An 18,944-nucleotide genomic window follows, 5' to 3' on the forward strand; every position below is an offset into this window, starting at 1 on the left:
TTTTACGAACTTTCACAACTATCACTGAAATTAATCTTTTCATATCTGTTTGAATGCTTTGTTTGAAGTGAACATTTTAGCAACCTTAATTATAACCTTATGGCAGAATAATGTTTCATGACCAGTTTTAAATATCACAAATTTCAAGATGCGCTCTCAGTGGTGGATACAACACATCTAAGTCAAAAAGAATGCAAATTGTCATGTTGGCATGATCACAAAGCAAAGTAAGTTTACCATAGATAGATAATTTCTCTCTAAAACTCTGACTAATAAAGATTAAAAATATCAAGCTCAGGATGCCCCTGTAGAACAAATAGAAAAAACCTACATACAGTAGTGTGATATGGGGCTTCTCCTCCCACTCCCACCTCCATGTATCTGGCTATTGCACAATGTTTTTATATCCTCCAAACTCCCCTGTGATTAGCCTTGCTCTGCAATTGTAGGACAGAGCACAGATTTTGTCTGCTCTTTATTTCAGACACTGGCCTGAATTCACCACCCTGTTGTGCTTGCAACTTCTGAAGACATACCTAGATTTAGATGTGGACCTGGACTGGACACAGCAGGAAGAAAAAAAGCTTGGGCCCCGCGCTAATGTTGAATGTAGGTCTAAGCACATCTTCATGCAGTGGATGGTTAATACCCATGTGACTCGCATGGTTAGCCCTGCACCATGATCACTGGCTGCTTGCAGACAAGTTTGCCCCAGGTCCCTCCAGAAAGGACTTTGGCACCATCTATGACAGTGATATTTTCATCTGCTTGGATGCTCTAGAGCAAAGAATATGAACAGAGCCAAGTCAGGCACAGTGCCAGGGTGTCAGATTTTCCCTGTGGCTCAACCAGTAGGTACTGCACCAATAGCTGTGTGCACTTGTTGCTAAAGAACTGCCTGCTTATGGTGATGGAAGAGGCTGTGGAACTGAAACTCAGTTCCCATGCCTCAGCTACTGCCCTGAGAGTCCCACTTTTTTGCTAGAACACAATGCATGTGTTGCAGCTATGTGGTTGTGAAACACCTGTTTGATCATGTAAAGATATATAAGGTCAAAAAGGTGAAGGTCTGCAGAAAGAAAACATTGCTACCTTTTTGATACAAGTTTTATAGTATCCAAATATATTTTCCAAGTAAAAGAGACAGTTTGATCATGCATGCAGCACAGCCAAAGGCAAAGCCAGCTCTTGAACCTTGTCAATATTATTTTTTACTGCTAATCTGTTTACATAATCCAAAAATATTTTTCATTTGAAAAAATTACTTGAACAACCATTTATTAAAGAGCAAATAATTATTTATAGTTAATGCAATTCACATTAAGGAAAAGTGTGTAGCTGTGGAAAACCAAAAAATAAACAATGGCATTCTTGAGAAAGTGGCATTTCTTCTCTATCCTATAAGTATGTGCTGAGACATTTAGATCTTAGTATCAAGATTTATTCCTCATTGATTTAGCCATTCAGAAAATAATGCATTCCTGAAAACAAAGAATATTTCATGATCACAGTGAGTTGTGTAAATTTCCAAAGTCACTGAAGTGTAATTACAGTAAAAATATCTGATAGGAATCACTTACAGTTTTGCAAGGTGAGTGCATATCAAGTAAGTGTGTTAGTCCTGCATATGAGAAAGAAAAACGTTGCAACTTCACAAACACTGGCATGTAGATAAAGTGGCTGGCTCAGAAGCCAAAGACACTGAGGTTTTTAACTGACGTTCAAGCGTGCTATCAGAGAAGGGAAAGAACAGTGCAAACTCCCACATATTTGTTGCATAAGGATAGCTACAGGGTTTCCCTCTTGTTTTGATGCCCCCTGTTCTTATTTTCTGCAATTAGAAAAACCTGAGTTGGGGACTTCTCTGCCCCTGCAGCTCTTGAAGGGCATATGGAATCACACAGAATCACAGAATGGATCGCATTGGAAGGGAGCACAGTGGGTCATCTGGTCCCACCTGACTGTTTAAATGGGGTCATCCCAGGGCACATGGCACAGATTTGCATCCAGATGGTTATTGAGTATCTCTAGTGAGAGAGACTCCAACTCTCTCTGGGCAATCTGTTCCAGTGTTTAGTCACCTGCACAGTAAATTCTTCCTCATGTTCAAGTGGAAATTCTCGTTCACCAGTTTCTTTCTGATGCCTCTCGTCCTGTTGCTTGGCACCAGAACCTTGCTTGGCTCTGTCCTCTTGCCACCCTCCATTCAGATACTCATAGACATTAATGAGGTCCCATCTCAGTCGCCCCTTCTTGAAAAGAAGCAGAGTGTGGGTACATTTCGGACAGCACGCAGGCTGGGCTGCGCTGCCAGTGCGGGGCGGGGGAGGCCCGGTCAGGGGAACTCGGTCAGGCAGGGTCAGGGGGCCCGGTCAAGGAGGTCCGGCCAGCGGGGCCCGGCCGGCCAGCAGGGCCGGGGCCAGGCGGGCGGGGCGGGGGGCGCGGGCGCGGCGCCGCCAATGGCCGCGGGCGGGCGGGGCGCGGCCGCCATTGCCCCGTCCCCCGGCGCTGGCGGCCGCCGGCCATGCTGGGGCTCCGCCGCGCCTTCGCTGCGCTGCTGCTGCAGGCAGGGTCGCCGCCGGCCGCTGCCATGTCCACGCTGCTGATCAGCCAGGAGCGCTACGCGTGGCTGCGGGAGCTGGGGCTGCAGGAGGAGAACCCGGGCGTGTACAACGGGCGCTGGGGCGGCCGCGGGCAGGTACGGGGGCGCGGGGGTTGGGGGCGGCGGGGCCTCGGGGGTCGCGCCCCGTCCCCCGGGTGAAGGGACCCTGCAGCTCACCGCTGCCGTCCTGCTCTAGGTGGTGACCACGTACTGCCCCGCCAACAACGAGCCCATTGCCAGCGTCCGGCAGGTGAGCGCGGCCGGGGGTAGCATCGGCGCGGCGGGGACGGGGCGGGAGGCGCTCCGCGGGCCCTGTTGCCGGAGCGAGGCGTCCTGGGGCTTTGGTTTGGGCGCTGCCCCTGCCCGCGACCCGGATGGTGAAGGGCACGAAACTCCCGATACCGCATCGGCATCAGCCAGGGCCTACTGCTGGCAATATGACTGCGGCTTTCCTGGGAAGAAGAACAGCAGTGTGTTTGCTTTTTTTTTTTTTTACTTGTCTCTCCAGTTCTCCGCCTCGCACTCTTGCAAACGTTGTTGGGAAGAGCAAGGGTCCCTCCCTTCCGTTTTCGTTTCTTAGGGAAGTTGCAGAACAGGGTCAGATTTTGTCTGTTTAGTAGGGATGAGTGGCCTGGGAGGAGGTAGGAAGGAGAGCAACGTGACATTAAAGTAGTAAATTTGTGAATGTTCTTACTGTAAGAGTAGCACTACTGTATTAGCCTACTCCTTTTGTGTATTAGGACTCAACTAGCCCTTGATGCCCAGTGAGGCTGATGGAGTAGGACATATTTGTATATGTGTGTGTATGTATATATACAAACATATATAAGACCATTATTCTATGTGGAGCTTCCTCTAATATCCGAATGAAATGTTTTTTTGTTGTGTTTTGTTTTTTAATTTAGGCAGCACATATGCTTTTTAATGACAGTGTCTTCAGACAACTTGTCATATTGGAACCAAATTGTGTCAAGTTACAAGCATCCTATAAAAGTGGTATCCTGTAGTGCAAGTACTCTCTATATAAAAATGTTGATCTTGAGTTGGATGCAGAAGCTTTTTTGTGGCATTTCTTTTGGGGGTTTGATTTTCCTAACTTTGATGTGCTTTTTCATGTAGGGTAATTTGGAAGATTATGAAGAAACAGTAAAGAAGGCTAAAGATGCATGGAAGGTCTGGGCTGATGTAAGTTAATGGCGACTTCTCTTTTATTACAGATCTGTGGCAGAGACAGGTTATTAAATTGCCTTATAAGGTGAAGGTGTAAAAATGTGTTCATACTATGTGTGGTGCATTAGAGCAAAAATCTGCAATGGACACCTCAAGAAACAAGCCCAGATAATTTGTGTATGATACCATTGGGGTACAAAGATGAGGACATTGACTTGTGGGATATGTTTGTTTTGAAAACCCTGGCAGATTTACCTAGGTTTATGCCTGTGAGCTGTTGCCAACAGGTCTGGTGAAGTTCAGAAACCTTGTAGCAAGTAAACTATCCCTGTGCATGTTTCACTTCCTGTCGCCCCCTCTTCTGGGAGAGCTCTGTGGAGTATTTGGAGATGTAACTTGCATTGATCTTCTTGTTCTCCTGGTGTGAGGAAGACTGCTGGTTATAAACATGGGGGTTTTGGTTCACCTCCTGTCTTGGTATTTCACAAAACAACTGTGTGGTTCAAAAGCATTAGTGTTACGTTGTATATAATAACTAAGCTATTTTTCCTTAGCAAGCTGTAGTTCCCCATGCAGCGCTACCAGCCTGTGTACAGCCAGCACCCATTCTGCTGATGGCCGTGCCAGGCTTGGTTCTTACAGCTACCTGTTGTTTCTTTGGTAGAACCTGAAACCTGAATTTCAAAAGGTGATGTGCACTCTATGTTTTAGCCAGCAAAGTAGTTTGTCTTGTCTGAAGACAACAAAGTTTAGTTGTTGTCTAACAACAAAGTTTAGGATGAACAAAACAGCTTCCTCAGGATATGTTAGTACATGTTCTTTTGTTACAATTTGTGAGTATAATTTTGTTGTTTGTAATGTGCTTACTTGAAAGATATTGCCTGTAAAGAGATATGCTTGCATGGTTTATGCATTTCTCTTCAGTCTTGTTTTTACAGAGAACTGCTGTTTTAAACCTGTAAATCCTTTTATGTATGGTTTGTAAAGTAAATTTGGCTATTGATTATTATTTACCATACTGATACTACATTTTAAAAAATATATAAAGAGTTGGTGTATGAGCTTAATATTTTCATAATTGAGGTTTCTATGTATCTTAATTTATGCTAACAAAGTAAATGTCATACTGAAAGAAAGTTTGAAAGTGTGGTATTAAGTACACTTCAAAGCTCAGAAACCAGTAAGTACACTTTATGAAAAATGCTTGTTTCTTGAGGTGCAGCTGATTGGTTGCATTGCAGGTGATGTAGTTGAATAGAAGTAAGAATTAACAATCTGGATGCTTTTGGCAATATTCAGTGAAACTGAAGTTTTGAACAGACAAAATGTACTATTATCAGTCTCTGAGGCAGGAAACAGTTTCCTGTAAAGCAGTGCACATGATAAAAATGAACAAGTAACAGTGTCTTGGGAAGATAAACAAAAAAGCACAGCAATCAGTGATTGCTTACTACAAAGACAGAGAACTAGCAGTATATATATAGCAGGAGTTACAGATTTTCAATCTCACATAGATTCTTCTGTTTGGTTTTGACTAGATCCCTGCACCTAAACGTGGAGAAATAGTGCGACAGATTGGTGATGCCCTGAGACAAAAAATCAAAGTTCTAGGAAGCTTGGTAAAGTATTTTCAGAAGTAGCCTACATTTTGTAGGGGGGGAGGGTGGGAAATGAGGGTGAGGGGTGTGTCAAAACTGGGGTTTTTTTTGAGTAATACTAAGTTTTTTCTGCAATACTAACCTTGGTAATTGTTAAGTAATTGCTGTTAGTTCTGTTAGCTTGCCTAATTAAGCTTTAATTTTAAAAATAAGAAAAAAATTTAAAAATTAATATGTTATAGAAATGACATGAAGCTGTATCAGCTGAGAGTTTCGTTACTTGTTAAGAAAAGGTTCTTCATCCAGAGGGTGGTTGGGCACTGAACAGGCTCCCCAGAGAAGTGGTCACAGCACCAAGCCAGACAGAGTTCAAGAGACATTTGAGCAATATTCTCAGGCACATGTTGTGATTCCTGGAGATAGTGCTGGGCCAGGAGCTGGACTTGAGCCCTGTGGGTCCCTTTTAGCTCAACATATTCTGTGATTCTGTGAATTGACAATTTATAATAGGAAAAGAAAATTTATTATGGGCCTCTCTGGGATGAGTGGTACAACTGTTGCCCTGCTATTTTCCCTCCTCCCTGTCAGATAGGGCACTTCCTAATACTAAAAGTATCTTGAAAAAAGACCTTCTTCTAATACAGAGTTTTAAACTTTGAGCTTTTTCTGGTGATCTGCAGGATTTTGCCAAGTGACATGTGGAAATAGGAGGCTTTAGAAGTTGAGATGGTCTTAATGAGATAATCTTGCAGTGCCGTGCAGGACATAAAGGCTGAAGGACCACTCCTTTAAAAGTCTTGCTTTAGTCCTTTTCTTGCTAGGGAAGAAAAGGAGTCAAGTGGGTAACTTCCACTTTCTTTTTGTGGTGCTTGCCTGTCTGTGCTGCTGTTCAGAAACAGCTGTCAGTGAATAACTCCATGTGTAGTCAAGCCCATATTGTTAACCTTCAAAACTTTGTTCTGCTATTTCCTTTGATGTTGTCTCCTCAGCACAGTTTCTGTTGTGGAATTACAGTGCTAATGTACTCCTGTATTCAAAAACAGTAGTGCTTCCCTGATGAGTGTGGACAGACAGAAGTTTGTTCTCTATTCCTTGAACAAAACTTACAGCTTCTTGCCATATTTTCTTAGTTTTCCCAAACAGATAATATTTGTGTTCAGCTCTGCTAGGATTGCGGATGAATTTCAGGGTGAAAGAAGTGCAGTAGGTATTCAGGTTTTAGGACTTTACCTGGCTTTAGGATATGTAAAAAGGAACTGTACAGAAACTCATCTTTCTCATAAGCTGTAGGAAATTTCCAGCATCAGCTTGCCATGCCCTGGTGAAGTATCCAGGTGTTTCTACTGCACTTACCCACTGCTGTGTTTCTTTGTAAATATGTCTGATGCTGCTCTGGTTTTGGTCACAGACAGGGACTCTTCCTTCTGTCTTGAGATGACCACAGGCACCATAGAAAAACAGTTAGTCATCTTTATGTGAACTTTCACATGGAGAGAAAAATCCTGTGGAAATCCTTTGAACCTGATTCCTCATTTAACAGCCTTTTTAAAGTACAGTCATCAGTGTAAAGTAGCAGGTGATATCTGCATGGAGTCCATGCTGTCAGAGCATGACGTCAAAACTGAATGGAGATAAGTAGGTGATTTCTCAGTTCCTAAATTTTCAAATTTTCTCATATTTGGATGACAGGATCTTCAAATACCAACTTATTCTCACTGATACATTTCAGCTGAGTAAATCTAGCATAATTTTAAGAGAAGGATGTAGTTTAAGATCAACTTCAAAAAAAAATCCATACATTGATCCTAAACATCCCAGGTTACTAAAATACTAAACATGTATAAGTATTTTCAGCAGTGTATGCAAATGAAACCTCTCAAATTTGCTTTGAGATGTTGTAAAATGAGTAGTTTGCTAATGAAAAATGTAAGTGGCTGTTTTCTTTTGCTGGAGCAGAGTAATTCCTCTTTTCCAACTTGTTCCTTGCCTGGCCCACAATGCAGGCGAGGAATGCTGATGTAAATCCAAGGTGTTGATCTAAACATGTGAATCTCATTAGTTTTGGACCCTCCTTTCAGTCATTTTTTTAAAAATATTTTCTCCATTAATTTTCTGTTCTAATTTCTTCCTGTTGTATTGGGATATGACCCATGTCCAGTTGTCTAGTGTGTTGTTTCTTTAAATTCTGTATTACTGAGGAAGAGGTGAATCTCTTCTAATGAAAAAGTGTGTGTTAAAATCTTACTTGGTGAGTAGATACACCTGACATGAAGGGGAGACCAAATATATTAGGGGATCCAAGGGAATTTTGAAAAAAGTTTGTCTTACTCTGAATTTTTTCAGGTCTCTTTGGAAATGGGAAAGATTTTTCTCGAGGGTGTCGGGGAAGTGCAAGAGTATGTTGATGTCTGTGACTATGCTGTTGGTTTGTCCCGAATGATTGGTGGACCTATTTTGCCTTCAGAAAGTAAGTATGTGTTATTTTTTTGGCTTTGTTTGTGGAGTTTTTTGTTTGTTGTTTGGGTTTTTTTTTCCTTTAAAGAAATTAAGATATGGAGGTGTAACTTAAATATACAGAGTATAGATCAAGATCTCTGTTCTGTGTGTTATTTAGGGAGCTTTAGGAATAGATATGGTGGGCAGTAGTGCCAACTACTGAAGTACCTAATGAAGTGACAAATAAGCAGGTCAGTCCATCCATTTTCTCTCTTCTTTGAAGCATTAGATTCTCTTTGATTTCTTTATTGATGAAAGGTGGTAGAGAAAAGTATGTAAAAAGTTTTGAAGTGTACTTAGACAGGAGAGACTTCCTTGTCAGTTATTGATTACCACAAGTCATCGTTATGTTAACTGAATAACTAAAATAATAAAACTTTGTGTTGTCAAATCATTAGCTTTTTGCACAATCTAGCTAACCTTGATCCAGGTAAGCTGTGGAACACAATTAATACAGTTCTTTGCAAGCTAATGCTGTGGTGGAGTGAAGAGTGATGCCACGTTTCTTGCTTACATATTTTCCCTTTTTAGAAAAACACCAAACATTAAATGGATAAAAACTGCATTATGTTGTGACTTTGCTTTCAGGACCTGGCCATGCCCTTATAGAGCAGTGGAATCCTGTTGGGCTGGTGGGAGTCATCACGGCCTTCAACTTCCCTGTGGCAGTTTATGGGTGGAACAGTGCAATTGCAATGATCTGTGGAAATGTTTGCCTCTGGTAAGATCTAGCTGTCCACCTTGCTAACAGTATTTTTAAATTGGAAAGTTATTAACTCAGGCATGAAATTATTATTGAGTGTTAGGTGTTTCTGGATATTTGATTCTATGTAATGTAGGCTTAAATTCTCTTTATTTTTAGTCAGACCTTTTTTAATTTTGCAGTAAGCTCCTCTTTGAGATACTAAGGTACAGATCCATCCAGGACTTAGCCAAATGGCCTGTGAATAAAGCACCCAAGATGAGAGGTTGCAGCAGTGGTAGTTAATATATTCCAAGTTGGTACAGCTAAGTTTAAAAATCTAAATAAGTAGCTTTACTTTCTCTCCTATCTCCTACTTTGCTTTCATCTACCTCCCTTACTCTAAAGCCTGGCCTAGCTGTTGTCCACATGGATTTCAGTAGAAGTTCTGAATGCTCAGCTGCAGAAGGAAATACTTGTGCTCCTGTCTTAATTTGTACCTGAAAACCAGCCTAAGCAAAGTGTGCTGTAGATCAGAGACCCTAAAAATTGCTTATTTGAATTATTTCTTATTCTTAAAGAATTGAAAAGAATAAGAAGATAATGTAAATTTTTTTCCCTTTCTAGGAAGGGTGCTCCTACAACATCCCTTGTTAGTGTTGCTGTTACAAAGTGAGTTCTGGTTTCTTTGATCTTCATCCCAATAAAAAGGAGAACTTCTCCAAACAATAAATTTCATAGTGATACTTCCTTTAGGTTTATTGTTACTTTATATTAACATTATATTTTATTGTTACTTTATATTAACATTTTAATTACTTACTGTGCATTACCAGTAGCACTTATTTTAAATGCTAAATAAAAGTAGACCCCATAAAATAGGTAATTACTAAGTAGATCTAATAGTAACTCCTGAGAACAACCACTACTACCCCAAAACCCCCAGACCGTTCTAGTGGTTCATTCTCTATTTGCACTTGTCAGAAATCTCTAACATTTTTACATCTTTGGTTCCAGGATAATTGCAGAAGTCTTGGAGGATAACAAGTTGCCTGGAGCAATCTGCTCTCTGGTTTGTGGTGGAGCAGACATTGGGTAGGTAATATTTCTTGTTTTTTTGTGAACCTTTATAAAAGGCAAAAAAATATTCTTTGAGGTACTTCCTATGAAGTTACTCTAGTCTCTAGGAATGCACGTGTTGCTATGATTTTTATCAGCTGGTCTGAAATTCTGGCCCTGCATTAAATATAATGCGTATGTCTACTTGCTGTTGTGAGATCAGCTACAAACAAAGAACTTGCCGGATATTTAATGAAGAGACATGACTAAGTTTGTATTCCACTTCTGCATGTGCTTACACCCAAAGAGTACAGTTAGTATTAGGTTCCCCTTACCATGTTCTTGAGAGTTTTCAATATATATAGTGCCTTTTAGATTAGTTGTGGAGGAGAATAATTCCCCTTTTCCATGCTCATCCAGGACTCTGCACTTGCTGTGCTTGGAACCTGTACAATCCAAATCACTTTGTTTGTTTTTACAATGAGTACAAATGTATATTCAGATATATCTTTTGAGTATTTAAAAAGAAGGCAACACATAAGACAAGCATTAAAAAAAGGCATAGATTTGCATGTTTTCTTATGGATCATAACAGTCTCTCAATATACTTTAGACTGAATTTCAGTGTTACTACAGGTGATGCTTTTTTGGCCTGAAAAGGTGGCTGGAAAGAGCCTTGTTCCTTTTTTCTGGCTAAGGAGCAGCTTTCCTGCCATTAGCTCAGTTGCCTGATGTTTCAAAGAAATGGCTCTGGCTTTAAAGCTCTCCCTGGTTGAAGCTGATATATGTGGAAGGTGCAAGCTGCTTTTCTGTCTGCATGTCTTTTTTTGAACACAGTGCTTTGTGTCCCATTGTGCAGGATAGCAATGGCGAGAGATGAGAGAATGGACCTCTTATCCTTCACTGGCAGCACAAAAGTGGGCAAACAAGTAGCACTTATGGTTCAGGAGAGATTTGGTGAGTGTGTGGGCTCTTCTCTATTTCTTTCCATGTTTGCTGAAGGCAGCAGTGCCCCATAAGATTTTAAAATAACAGTTTGTTTCAGCTGTGTTACCTCTTTTTTTCTTTTTTTTTTTTCTTGGATAAATCAGGGTTTGAAACTGCTTGTAGATACATACGGCATTTTTCAGTTAGTTCTGTTACAATTCAGATTTTTTTTCCTGTTTATCCACAAATCCATAGTCCTACAGTTAAGTTGGGGAGAGGTGCGGTGGTGTCCATTAGTGCTTTATTGTATGGAAATTGTTAGGGTGAATAACCAGGGCTTATGGTCTTTTGGCAATGTGAATAGAATACATGAATACATTCCCCCTCACCTTTTACTCCTGATAAATATAGTGATGATTTTTGAAATGCTGTTTGTTTTTGTTGCAAATATTTAAAAGTGTACGGGCAAGAATCTCAGCTGCTGCATTCTTACTTCTTAGTTTATGAACAGCACCTTGCAAACATAATTTTTTTTGTTTTATACATTGGAAGTTCATACAAGTGTAAAAAAGCCCCCCAAAAACCAGAATAGATAGCTAATATTCTCCTAGATGCAAGTTGTGATTTTTTTTGTCTCAGATTGTAGATCAACAGTTGCCAGGGAAATAAATGAACTTAGTTAAATTTTCTGTGCATTTTGATCTTTGTAGGACCTTATTCTTTATCTATGTCATACTGTTTATACAGCAACTTTTGCCTGATTTAATCTTTTTCTTTCCAGAGGTTTTTTTTTTTTTTTTTGCCTATCTTTTTAAACTTCTTTGTGCCATAACTACTGTGCAGGTATCTTCACAATATGTGATAGATGCAGTATTTGCCGAATTTTTTTGCTTTGGCTAGAGTGATTCGTTGACTGTGATCTCTAAAACATTTTGTTTATCCATAAAAATATGTTTCATGAAGCTTAGCTCTAGTTAGAGGTAGCCTCACTGACTGAGGTGCAGTGAATACATGTGCGCATGGCGTAACTTATTTTGTGTTTTTCATTAGGTCGAAGCCTGCTGGAACTGGGAGGAAACAATGCTATTATTGGTAATATGCGCTGTAGAAATTTAGTCCCATAGATGATATTTGGAAGCTAGTATGCAAACATTCATAGCTAATTGTCACTTTTTTCTGTTTCTTTAGTTTTCTTGTTTTTCCCCCCATACAGGGCTTTTAAAAGTATGTATAGATCATGTAGAATAATGGAATGTTGTGGGGTTTTTCTGTCTTTCATGTTGTGGAGGGAGCAGTGTTTTAAGACAAAAAGCGAGATTCCAAGGTGTTTTAAGTAATCAGCGTTGAAGAGGAGAACAGAATGAGAGAAACAGTAGGCTTCAATAATGGGTTGCGGTCTAAAATAAATTTGATTGTATGATAGTTTTAGTGGTAGAATCATTAAGGTTGGAAAAGACCTTTAAGATTGACTTTAGCTCTTAACCCTTAAGCATCAGCATATTCATCACTATGCCATGTCCCCAAGTGCCACGTCCTCATACCTTCTGGATACTTCCATCCATAATGATTCCACCATTTCCCTGGGAAGCCTGTTTGAAAGCCTGACTGCACTTTTATATGTAATCTCATGAACACTACACTTTTAGCATTTTAGAGTATAAGTACATAGGTACAAAGTCTAAGATACTTATGATATTTGAAAGAAAAGCATACAGGTATTTATTTCAGTAGCACATTTTTCAGGTTTAAGTACCCTAGACTATGATCCAGTTCCTAGATAAACAACATAAATACTATAAAGCTGAGCAACATGGTGAAAAGAATATATAAGCACAGTCAGTACCTAAATTGTCCTGTTGTGCTGTTGCCTTTGTTTCACCTTTCTCATATTCTGGACAAATGTGCTTATTTATGTATAAATATTCTTGAAGTACAAACATGATGCTACATCATCTGTTCTTTTGAAAATCACATTTGAGCAGGTCCTTCTTTTTTCCTATGCTGCTTTTTAGCCAGCAGTATAAATTTGTTTTATGCTTGGAAAATTATTTATTTATTAATGTTAAAGTCCTGCCTTTTCTAGAATTGACTTTGAAGGATCACAGAATCATTGTTTGGTTGGACTTTGTCCTGAATTTCATTGTAGTTTTGGATGATTAAGAGACTTTTGTGGGACTGGTTAAACTGAGTGATATTTTGGGGCTCCTTTGAGCTTTATAAAACATCTCAATGTCTTCTAGCCAGATGAATTTTTTCAGCTCATTGTACATTTTATATTACTGTACACCTGTGTGCTTTAGCTATGCTTTTTGCAAGGCCCCATGGATACACTTTATCATTGATACTTTATGCTGATAAACTTCTTAGTGAGAGACAGACAAGTTGGAGAAATGTCAAAAAATTGCTTGTAGCTTCCTGAATTAAAAGGAAGCTGTAATTATTTGCAAACTTTATTGCAAAAGGCTTTCTTCAGTAGTTCAAACCTATAGTTATGTCCAATTGCATATGTCTAATTCCTGCTGCGGAGAAATAGTAGGAGTTTCGAGGTGTTTCTTTGTATCTGACCATGCTGTGCAATAGTGCAACTGTTGTCAAAGATTCTTGACCAACCTGTCAGTTTCTAATATTGTTTAACTCCTTAAGTCTTGTGAACTGCCTGTTTATTCCAGTAACATGCTCATATTTTATTTTTTTTTTTAAGTGTTTGAAGATGCAGATCTGAACCTAGTCATTCCATCTGCTTTATTTGCTGCTGTGGGAACAGCAGGTCAGAGGTGCACAACTGCTAGAAGACTGGTGAGTAAATGTGTATCGTCTGGTTTGGGTAGCTCTGAATTTTAACTTAATTCCAAATTGGCTCAGAAAATGCCTAACAATTCCTTATATTATGAAGAGCAACAAATAATAATTGAAACACATTTTTATTTTGTCAAAAAACTGTATGGTGGAAAAATAAGAACATAGTTTCATTCCAGTTAATTTTAATTTTAGCTCTAAACAGTTTCTTTGTATGTATTTCTAAATATGCTGTAAGTCAGGAAAATAGTACTTGGCAAAGTTCTGTATTTCTGTTTTCATTGCCAGAGCTTTTCTTATGACTGCTACAAATTATGGTTTAGTGTTTATATTGCAGCAAAACAAGGGGGTGTGTGTTACCTACTTTGTTATTAATTCTTAACCAATCATTTTCAACAAGTTCAGTGATGTTATAGTGTCAGTGTCTGCATAGTCTTGTCAGAGTTGGGTTGATTCAGTAAATACTAGGCAAAATGGATGTGGGTTAATTGATTTAGGTGTATTGGATGGGCGGTGATTCCTCAAACTGGAACAATAAAATTCCTGGAGTGTTTGTACTAGAACACTAAACTGAAATGTTTACAGAGCACATCAATAAGACTGATCTTAGATGGGGTAAAATTAAAACAGATTCTTGTTTCTTGCCTTGTTTTAAATCTTTATGATGAAGGTTTTACATCTTCATTTTCTGGTGTTAGTGCTGTTTCAGAGCCTTTGGCCTCTGTCTCTTTTTAATTTAGGGATTTGCTGAATACGAACGACGCTATTTCCATTTTTTATTCAGCCCCCGTCAAAGTGCAGTAGTATTTCCGGAATAGTTACATAGGCTGCACTGTCTTACAACTTTCTTACCATGTTTTAGTTTCTCCATGAAAGCATCCATGATGAGGTGGTGGCAAAGCTTGCCAAGGCCTATGCCCAGGTCCGCATTGGTGATCCATGGGATTGTAAGTAGCTATTTCCATCTCATGGGTTTAGGAAAGTGTTGCTGCTGGTTTCTTTCTGTTTAAATTCTGAAGTGATTATAGATCCAAAGTATCTAACTTTAGCAATTTACCAGGGGGTGGAAATAGCTGATTTCATTTAAAATACAGACTCTGAAAGGAAAATGAAGAATCTGGCTAATACTGCTCATCCTGGACAGAAAGAACAGTTAATTCCAAGATGTTGTGATAAGAATATTTGCAAGCACACACAATTTTAATGAAAGTTTGTTTCTGAATCTTTTTTTTTTTAGCTGACACTCTGTATGGGCCTCTTCATACCAAAGAAGCAGTGAAAATGTTCCTTGATGCAGTAGAACAAGTGAAACAACAAGGTGGCTCTGTGGTCTGTGGCGGAAAGGTGACTTAACTTTTATTTACCCTGCTACAGTTTGTACTCCAGGAAAAACATACAGTAACATGATGGCTTAGGCCAAGCTTGTACCTCAGCTTGTCCTGTAAGCCACTACAGGATGTTAGGTTAGTCAGATTGAGAATTGTTTGAATTGGAATCCTGTCTTCAGGGTAAAGGCAATTCTACTTGGAAGCTACTCTTACACCACTCCCCAATTGCAAGTGATAATGAAAATAAAAAAAGCAATGTAAATTATGAATGTCAAACACATAACAAAGGTAAATTGCAGTTCTGTCCCTCACAATATCTAACTTGAGGAAATACTGCAGATACAAGACAATCACTTGTACATCTTCATCATACAGGATGCTTAATTCTCATTGACTTATCGTTCTGGGGCTTCTTGTCTTCCATTGGCAACTTCTTTATACCTTTAAAATTCTAAGTAGCTTACAAGTAGGAGAAAGGAAGTTTCAGCTGCTACACTTTACAATTTGATTACATCCTTAGTGGACATGTTATGCTTCTATATTTTAAATACTTAAGTAAGTAAAATTTAAGTTACTCATACTACCTGGTCTTCCATTTCTGATTTCTCAGCTGTAGTGGTCAGACCATGAAAGATTCCTTTTCTACACTAATACTAAGCTGCATGCTGATTGGAACTTACTTGTCTATTTTTTAATTATTTTGAAGGTTATAAATCGCCCTGGAAACTATGTTGAACCAACCATTGTGACTGGCCTTCCTCATAACGCATCCATTGTCCACACTGAGACATTTGCCCCCATACTGTATGTGCTGAAATTTAAGGTAAAATAGCAGTGGTGAAACAAGTGTCAAGGATGGTAACAGTAGAGTCACAAGAGAGCTCTCAGACGTGTGTTATATCCATGCAATAGTCCCAGTGCTTCAAGAAGTGGTAGCTCTTGTTCTGCACTGTGAGGTAGCCACTGTTCAACTCACTGTGTAGCTGCATTTATATGAAGAGTGCTGGAGTTACTATGAGAATCTGTACAGGAGCAGATTCCTGTTGTTGGTGTTCATTGTTGATACTGTTCACATCTGTTGAAAAGCAGACTGTGTTTCATGCAGCAGTGGAGGTATTGTTGATACATGTGTATTTGCCCAGTGCTGTTCTGTACATTTGCACTATGGCTGTGGTATGTTGGGTTTTTTCTCACAGAGCTTCTTTGTAACTGCTTTGCTTTGGATAGCCATGGCTTAACCATTGACACATGTTTCTTCTAGGAGGAAGAGGAGGTTTTTGCCTGGAATAATGAAGTAAAACAAGGTCTTTCCAGCAGTATCTTTACCAAGGATTTGGGAAGGATTTTCCGCTGGCTTGGGTATAATTTAAATTATTTTTATACTTTTCTGAGGAACATAAGATCAGTCTTTCATGTCTTTTGTAAACCTGTGCGTAACACTAGTTGAGCATTTTGTAGCCCTTATTTTAGGCAGGGAGCCTTTCCTGATCCTAAGGAGGAATTGTGCCTTATCTTTGTTTGTAGGCCAAAGGGATCTGATTGTGGCATTGTGAATGTTAACATCCCAACGAGTGGAGCTGAGATTGGAGGTGCTTTTGGTATGTTACTTAGGCTTCTTCAATGTTTTAATCAGTCCATTTAAATGACTAAATGTGAAGGAATCAATGAAGTTAATTTTGAATCATACTGCTTTAGCAGAAAACAGATATTGACTAACAGTAGTTAGATGTAAACTTTTAAAAATAGCTGTGTTAGGTTTTTAAAAATTCTGTGTGTTATTTCCTTCTCCTCCTCTCCATCAAAGGAGTGTAACTCAGAGATATATTCTGGAGGTATTTAAATATATGGCCAGGTGGAAAACTGTGTAAAAGTTTTAACTGAAACAATCTTGAGCAATTCTGTGCATATCGGCAAGTTTATATAAGATGTACGGTATGTAGTATTTTTGTGAGAAAATCTTTAAATAAAAATTTTTGCCTTTATTTCACTTTTTTTATGTACTTAAGGAACTGAGGGGGTAGAAGAAGAAGTATTAACCTTACCAATTAAACAGTACAAGAACCAGCACATTCTTGTAGTCCTGTCTTGTGTTAAGATGAATGTTTTTAAAACAAAGTCCTCTAGTGCCACCATGATGAGACTTTGAACTCCAGGGAGATATTTTTTACATCAAGCATAAGGAGAGAGCTACCTGTGTGTGTTGTGTGGGGTGGTAATTTAGTTCAGATATAGGACAAGGGAAAGGAATAGTTTTTCCCATGTATTTTTATAAAAATATCTTACCTCCTGGAATTAGTCCTGATTCCCACATCCAAAAATAGGTTTTAATTTATAATGTTTTTGTTACAGGTGGTGAAAAGCACACTGGTGGGGGAAGAGAATCTGGAAGTGATTCATGGAAACTTTATATGAGACGGTCTACTTGGTAAGACAGACCAGATAAATTTAAATTACAGATGAACTTCCAAAAGTTCAAAACATATAAATCCTTGACTACAAGACTACTATCTTTGCTGAATGTGACCATCTATAAGTGTGATTGCCTTTTCTTTGCATTAATAGCAGAAGAAGATTTTAAGGGTTTTTATAAAGACATTTTTTTAACTTTCCAAAGGAAAAAAAAATAAGGTGGTTTTGGGGTTCCCCCCCGCCCTCAATTGATTTTAAACTCATCTGAAAAATTACTGAAACTTGTCAGGAAATACCCTGAGTTTCAGCCACAGTGAGGGGACCATGAGGGCACCACTACTGCCTCTGGTAGGTGATTCAGCTATATGTTGGTTAGCTATCCACAAATCTCCTGACAGCCCATAGTGGATGAGCATTAGTATCCTCTGCTGACTTCCATAGCCTTTACCTATGCTATCTTTACTTTCCATGCAAGGACTTATGAACGTGAGAAATCCCACCTTGTTTTTTCTATCCTAACATTCTCCTAATATGAGATATATAGATAAAGAGAAGTAAGATTCTCCATAAAGAAAGAGATAATGGCAAATGTGGTCTTTTCCTGTACATGGTTACTATATTGAAAACTGGAATAAAGTTAGTTCATTATTTTAAGTAGACACATTGCTTTAGAGAAATCTTTTGTTTAGATGTGACAGGAATCAGCAGCTTGTGCATAGGATGTGGACTGCATAACCTGTCTCAGTGATTAAGTCTGTTCTCTGACTTGTTTCTCTTTCAGTACAATCAACTACAGCAAAGATTTGCCCTTGGCTCAAGGAATCAAGTTTCAGTAACAACCTTATGAATGGCTGTGCTATGAACCATCCTAGAATTTCTGAATCAAGCAGCTCCTAAGCATCATGGGGATAAAAATTAATTATATGAAACCAGTTCTGTCAGAAAATCAGCTACTCTTAAATTGCTTCACTTTCTATGTACTAATTTAGTCTTCAAATGAGAAGTCTGTGGTCTTTGAGAAGAAGGGAGAGTGACTAAAACTAACCACCTTGGGTACAGGTGGCCTGGATAGCATATTGCCTTAACTGTATTTCAGTACCAACACTGCCTCTATCCCCTCCCCAGCTTTTTCTGGTATTTCCAGCTACAACGTCTATGTTTCAAACTGTGCGCCAAGTTCCCTGCAGGTAACTGGTGCTGTGGGGGATATTTGGCTGCAGTACAGGGCTATTTTTCCATGAATAAATAAAGGTACATTTTGTGAAATAGCTTGGGCTTCTCATTTGTTTTATTCACTGTTTTTGAGCAGGAATATTCAGAGGACTATCAATTTTCACACACTGAGCAGCTGGCTGGGAAAAGAATCATTGGGCTAAAAGCATTGCTTTAGTTTTCCTGCTTCTCCTTCAGAAAGGAGACTTTCAGCACGTGTTGGGAGATAGAGGTCTACTGTAGTGTCTTGGAATTTCCTTTTAACACTTGAAAGGGTTACAGCCAATTCAGGTTGTCACAGCTTCTGTGATACCCTACAACCAAACTGGGTGGAGATGAGAACTGGAGATGCAGTCAAAGAAATACTTTTATAGGGAAAGACATATTGCTTACTTGTGTTTCACCTCAAATGAGAGTTTCTTTTGGCCACTGGAGACTACAGGCAGCAACAGCTCATTTAGAAGCCTTGCTCAGGACTCAGGATGAGAAAAGACACAGTGCTACTAGACTGATTTTAGCTTTCCAGAGAGAAATTTCTGAGGTTCTTAATGTATTGTTTCTGGGGATTTCTTTTCTTCTCGATGTCATATACCAAATTTCCGCAATCTCTGAACATGGCAGAACTGTTCATTATGGGCTCAGATTCTAGGAGTCTGATTTGTCTA

The 18,944-nt window shown here is 39.2% G+C and overlaps 1 protein-coding gene across 2 annotated transcripts; it reads left to right on the plus strand.

The window, feature by feature from the left end:
- Positions 1 to 2,498: 2,498 nt before the first annotated feature.
- ALDH7A1 (aldehyde dehydrogenase 7 family member A1) lies at positions 2,499 to 18,335 on the plus strand. Of its 2 annotated transcripts, XM_053932607.1 has the most exons (18): positions 2,499 to 2,698; positions 2,799 to 2,852; positions 3,722 to 3,787; positions 5,311 to 5,391; positions 7,714 to 7,837; positions 8,455 to 8,587; positions 9,176 to 9,220; positions 9,566 to 9,643; positions 10,467 to 10,564; positions 11,585 to 11,626; positions 13,236 to 13,330; positions 14,193 to 14,277; positions 14,568 to 14,674; positions 15,365 to 15,481; positions 15,920 to 16,017; positions 16,183 to 16,256; positions 17,008 to 17,083; positions 17,849 to 18,335. In XM_053932607.1, exons 1-18 carry the CDS (start codon positions 2,525 to 2,527, stop codon positions 17,901 to 17,903), a joined length of 1,602 nt encoding a protein of 533 aa, XP_053788582.1. In that variant the 5' UTR covers positions 2,499 to 2,524; the 3' UTR covers positions 17,904 to 18,335. The 2 variants fall into 2 exon arrangements, with proteins under 2 accessions (XP_053788582.1, XP_053788584.1); XM_053932609.1 differs by lacking the exon at positions 2,799 to 2,852.
- Positions 18,336 to 18,944: the final 609 nt, after the last annotated feature.

Source organism: Vidua chalybeata, chromosome Z, assembly GCF_026979565.1.
Source record: "Vidua chalybeata isolate OUT-0048 chromosome Z, bVidCha1 merged haplotype, whole genome shotgun sequence".
Taxonomy (NCBI): Eukaryota; Metazoa; Chordata; class Aves; order Passeriformes; family Viduidae; genus Vidua; species Vidua chalybeata.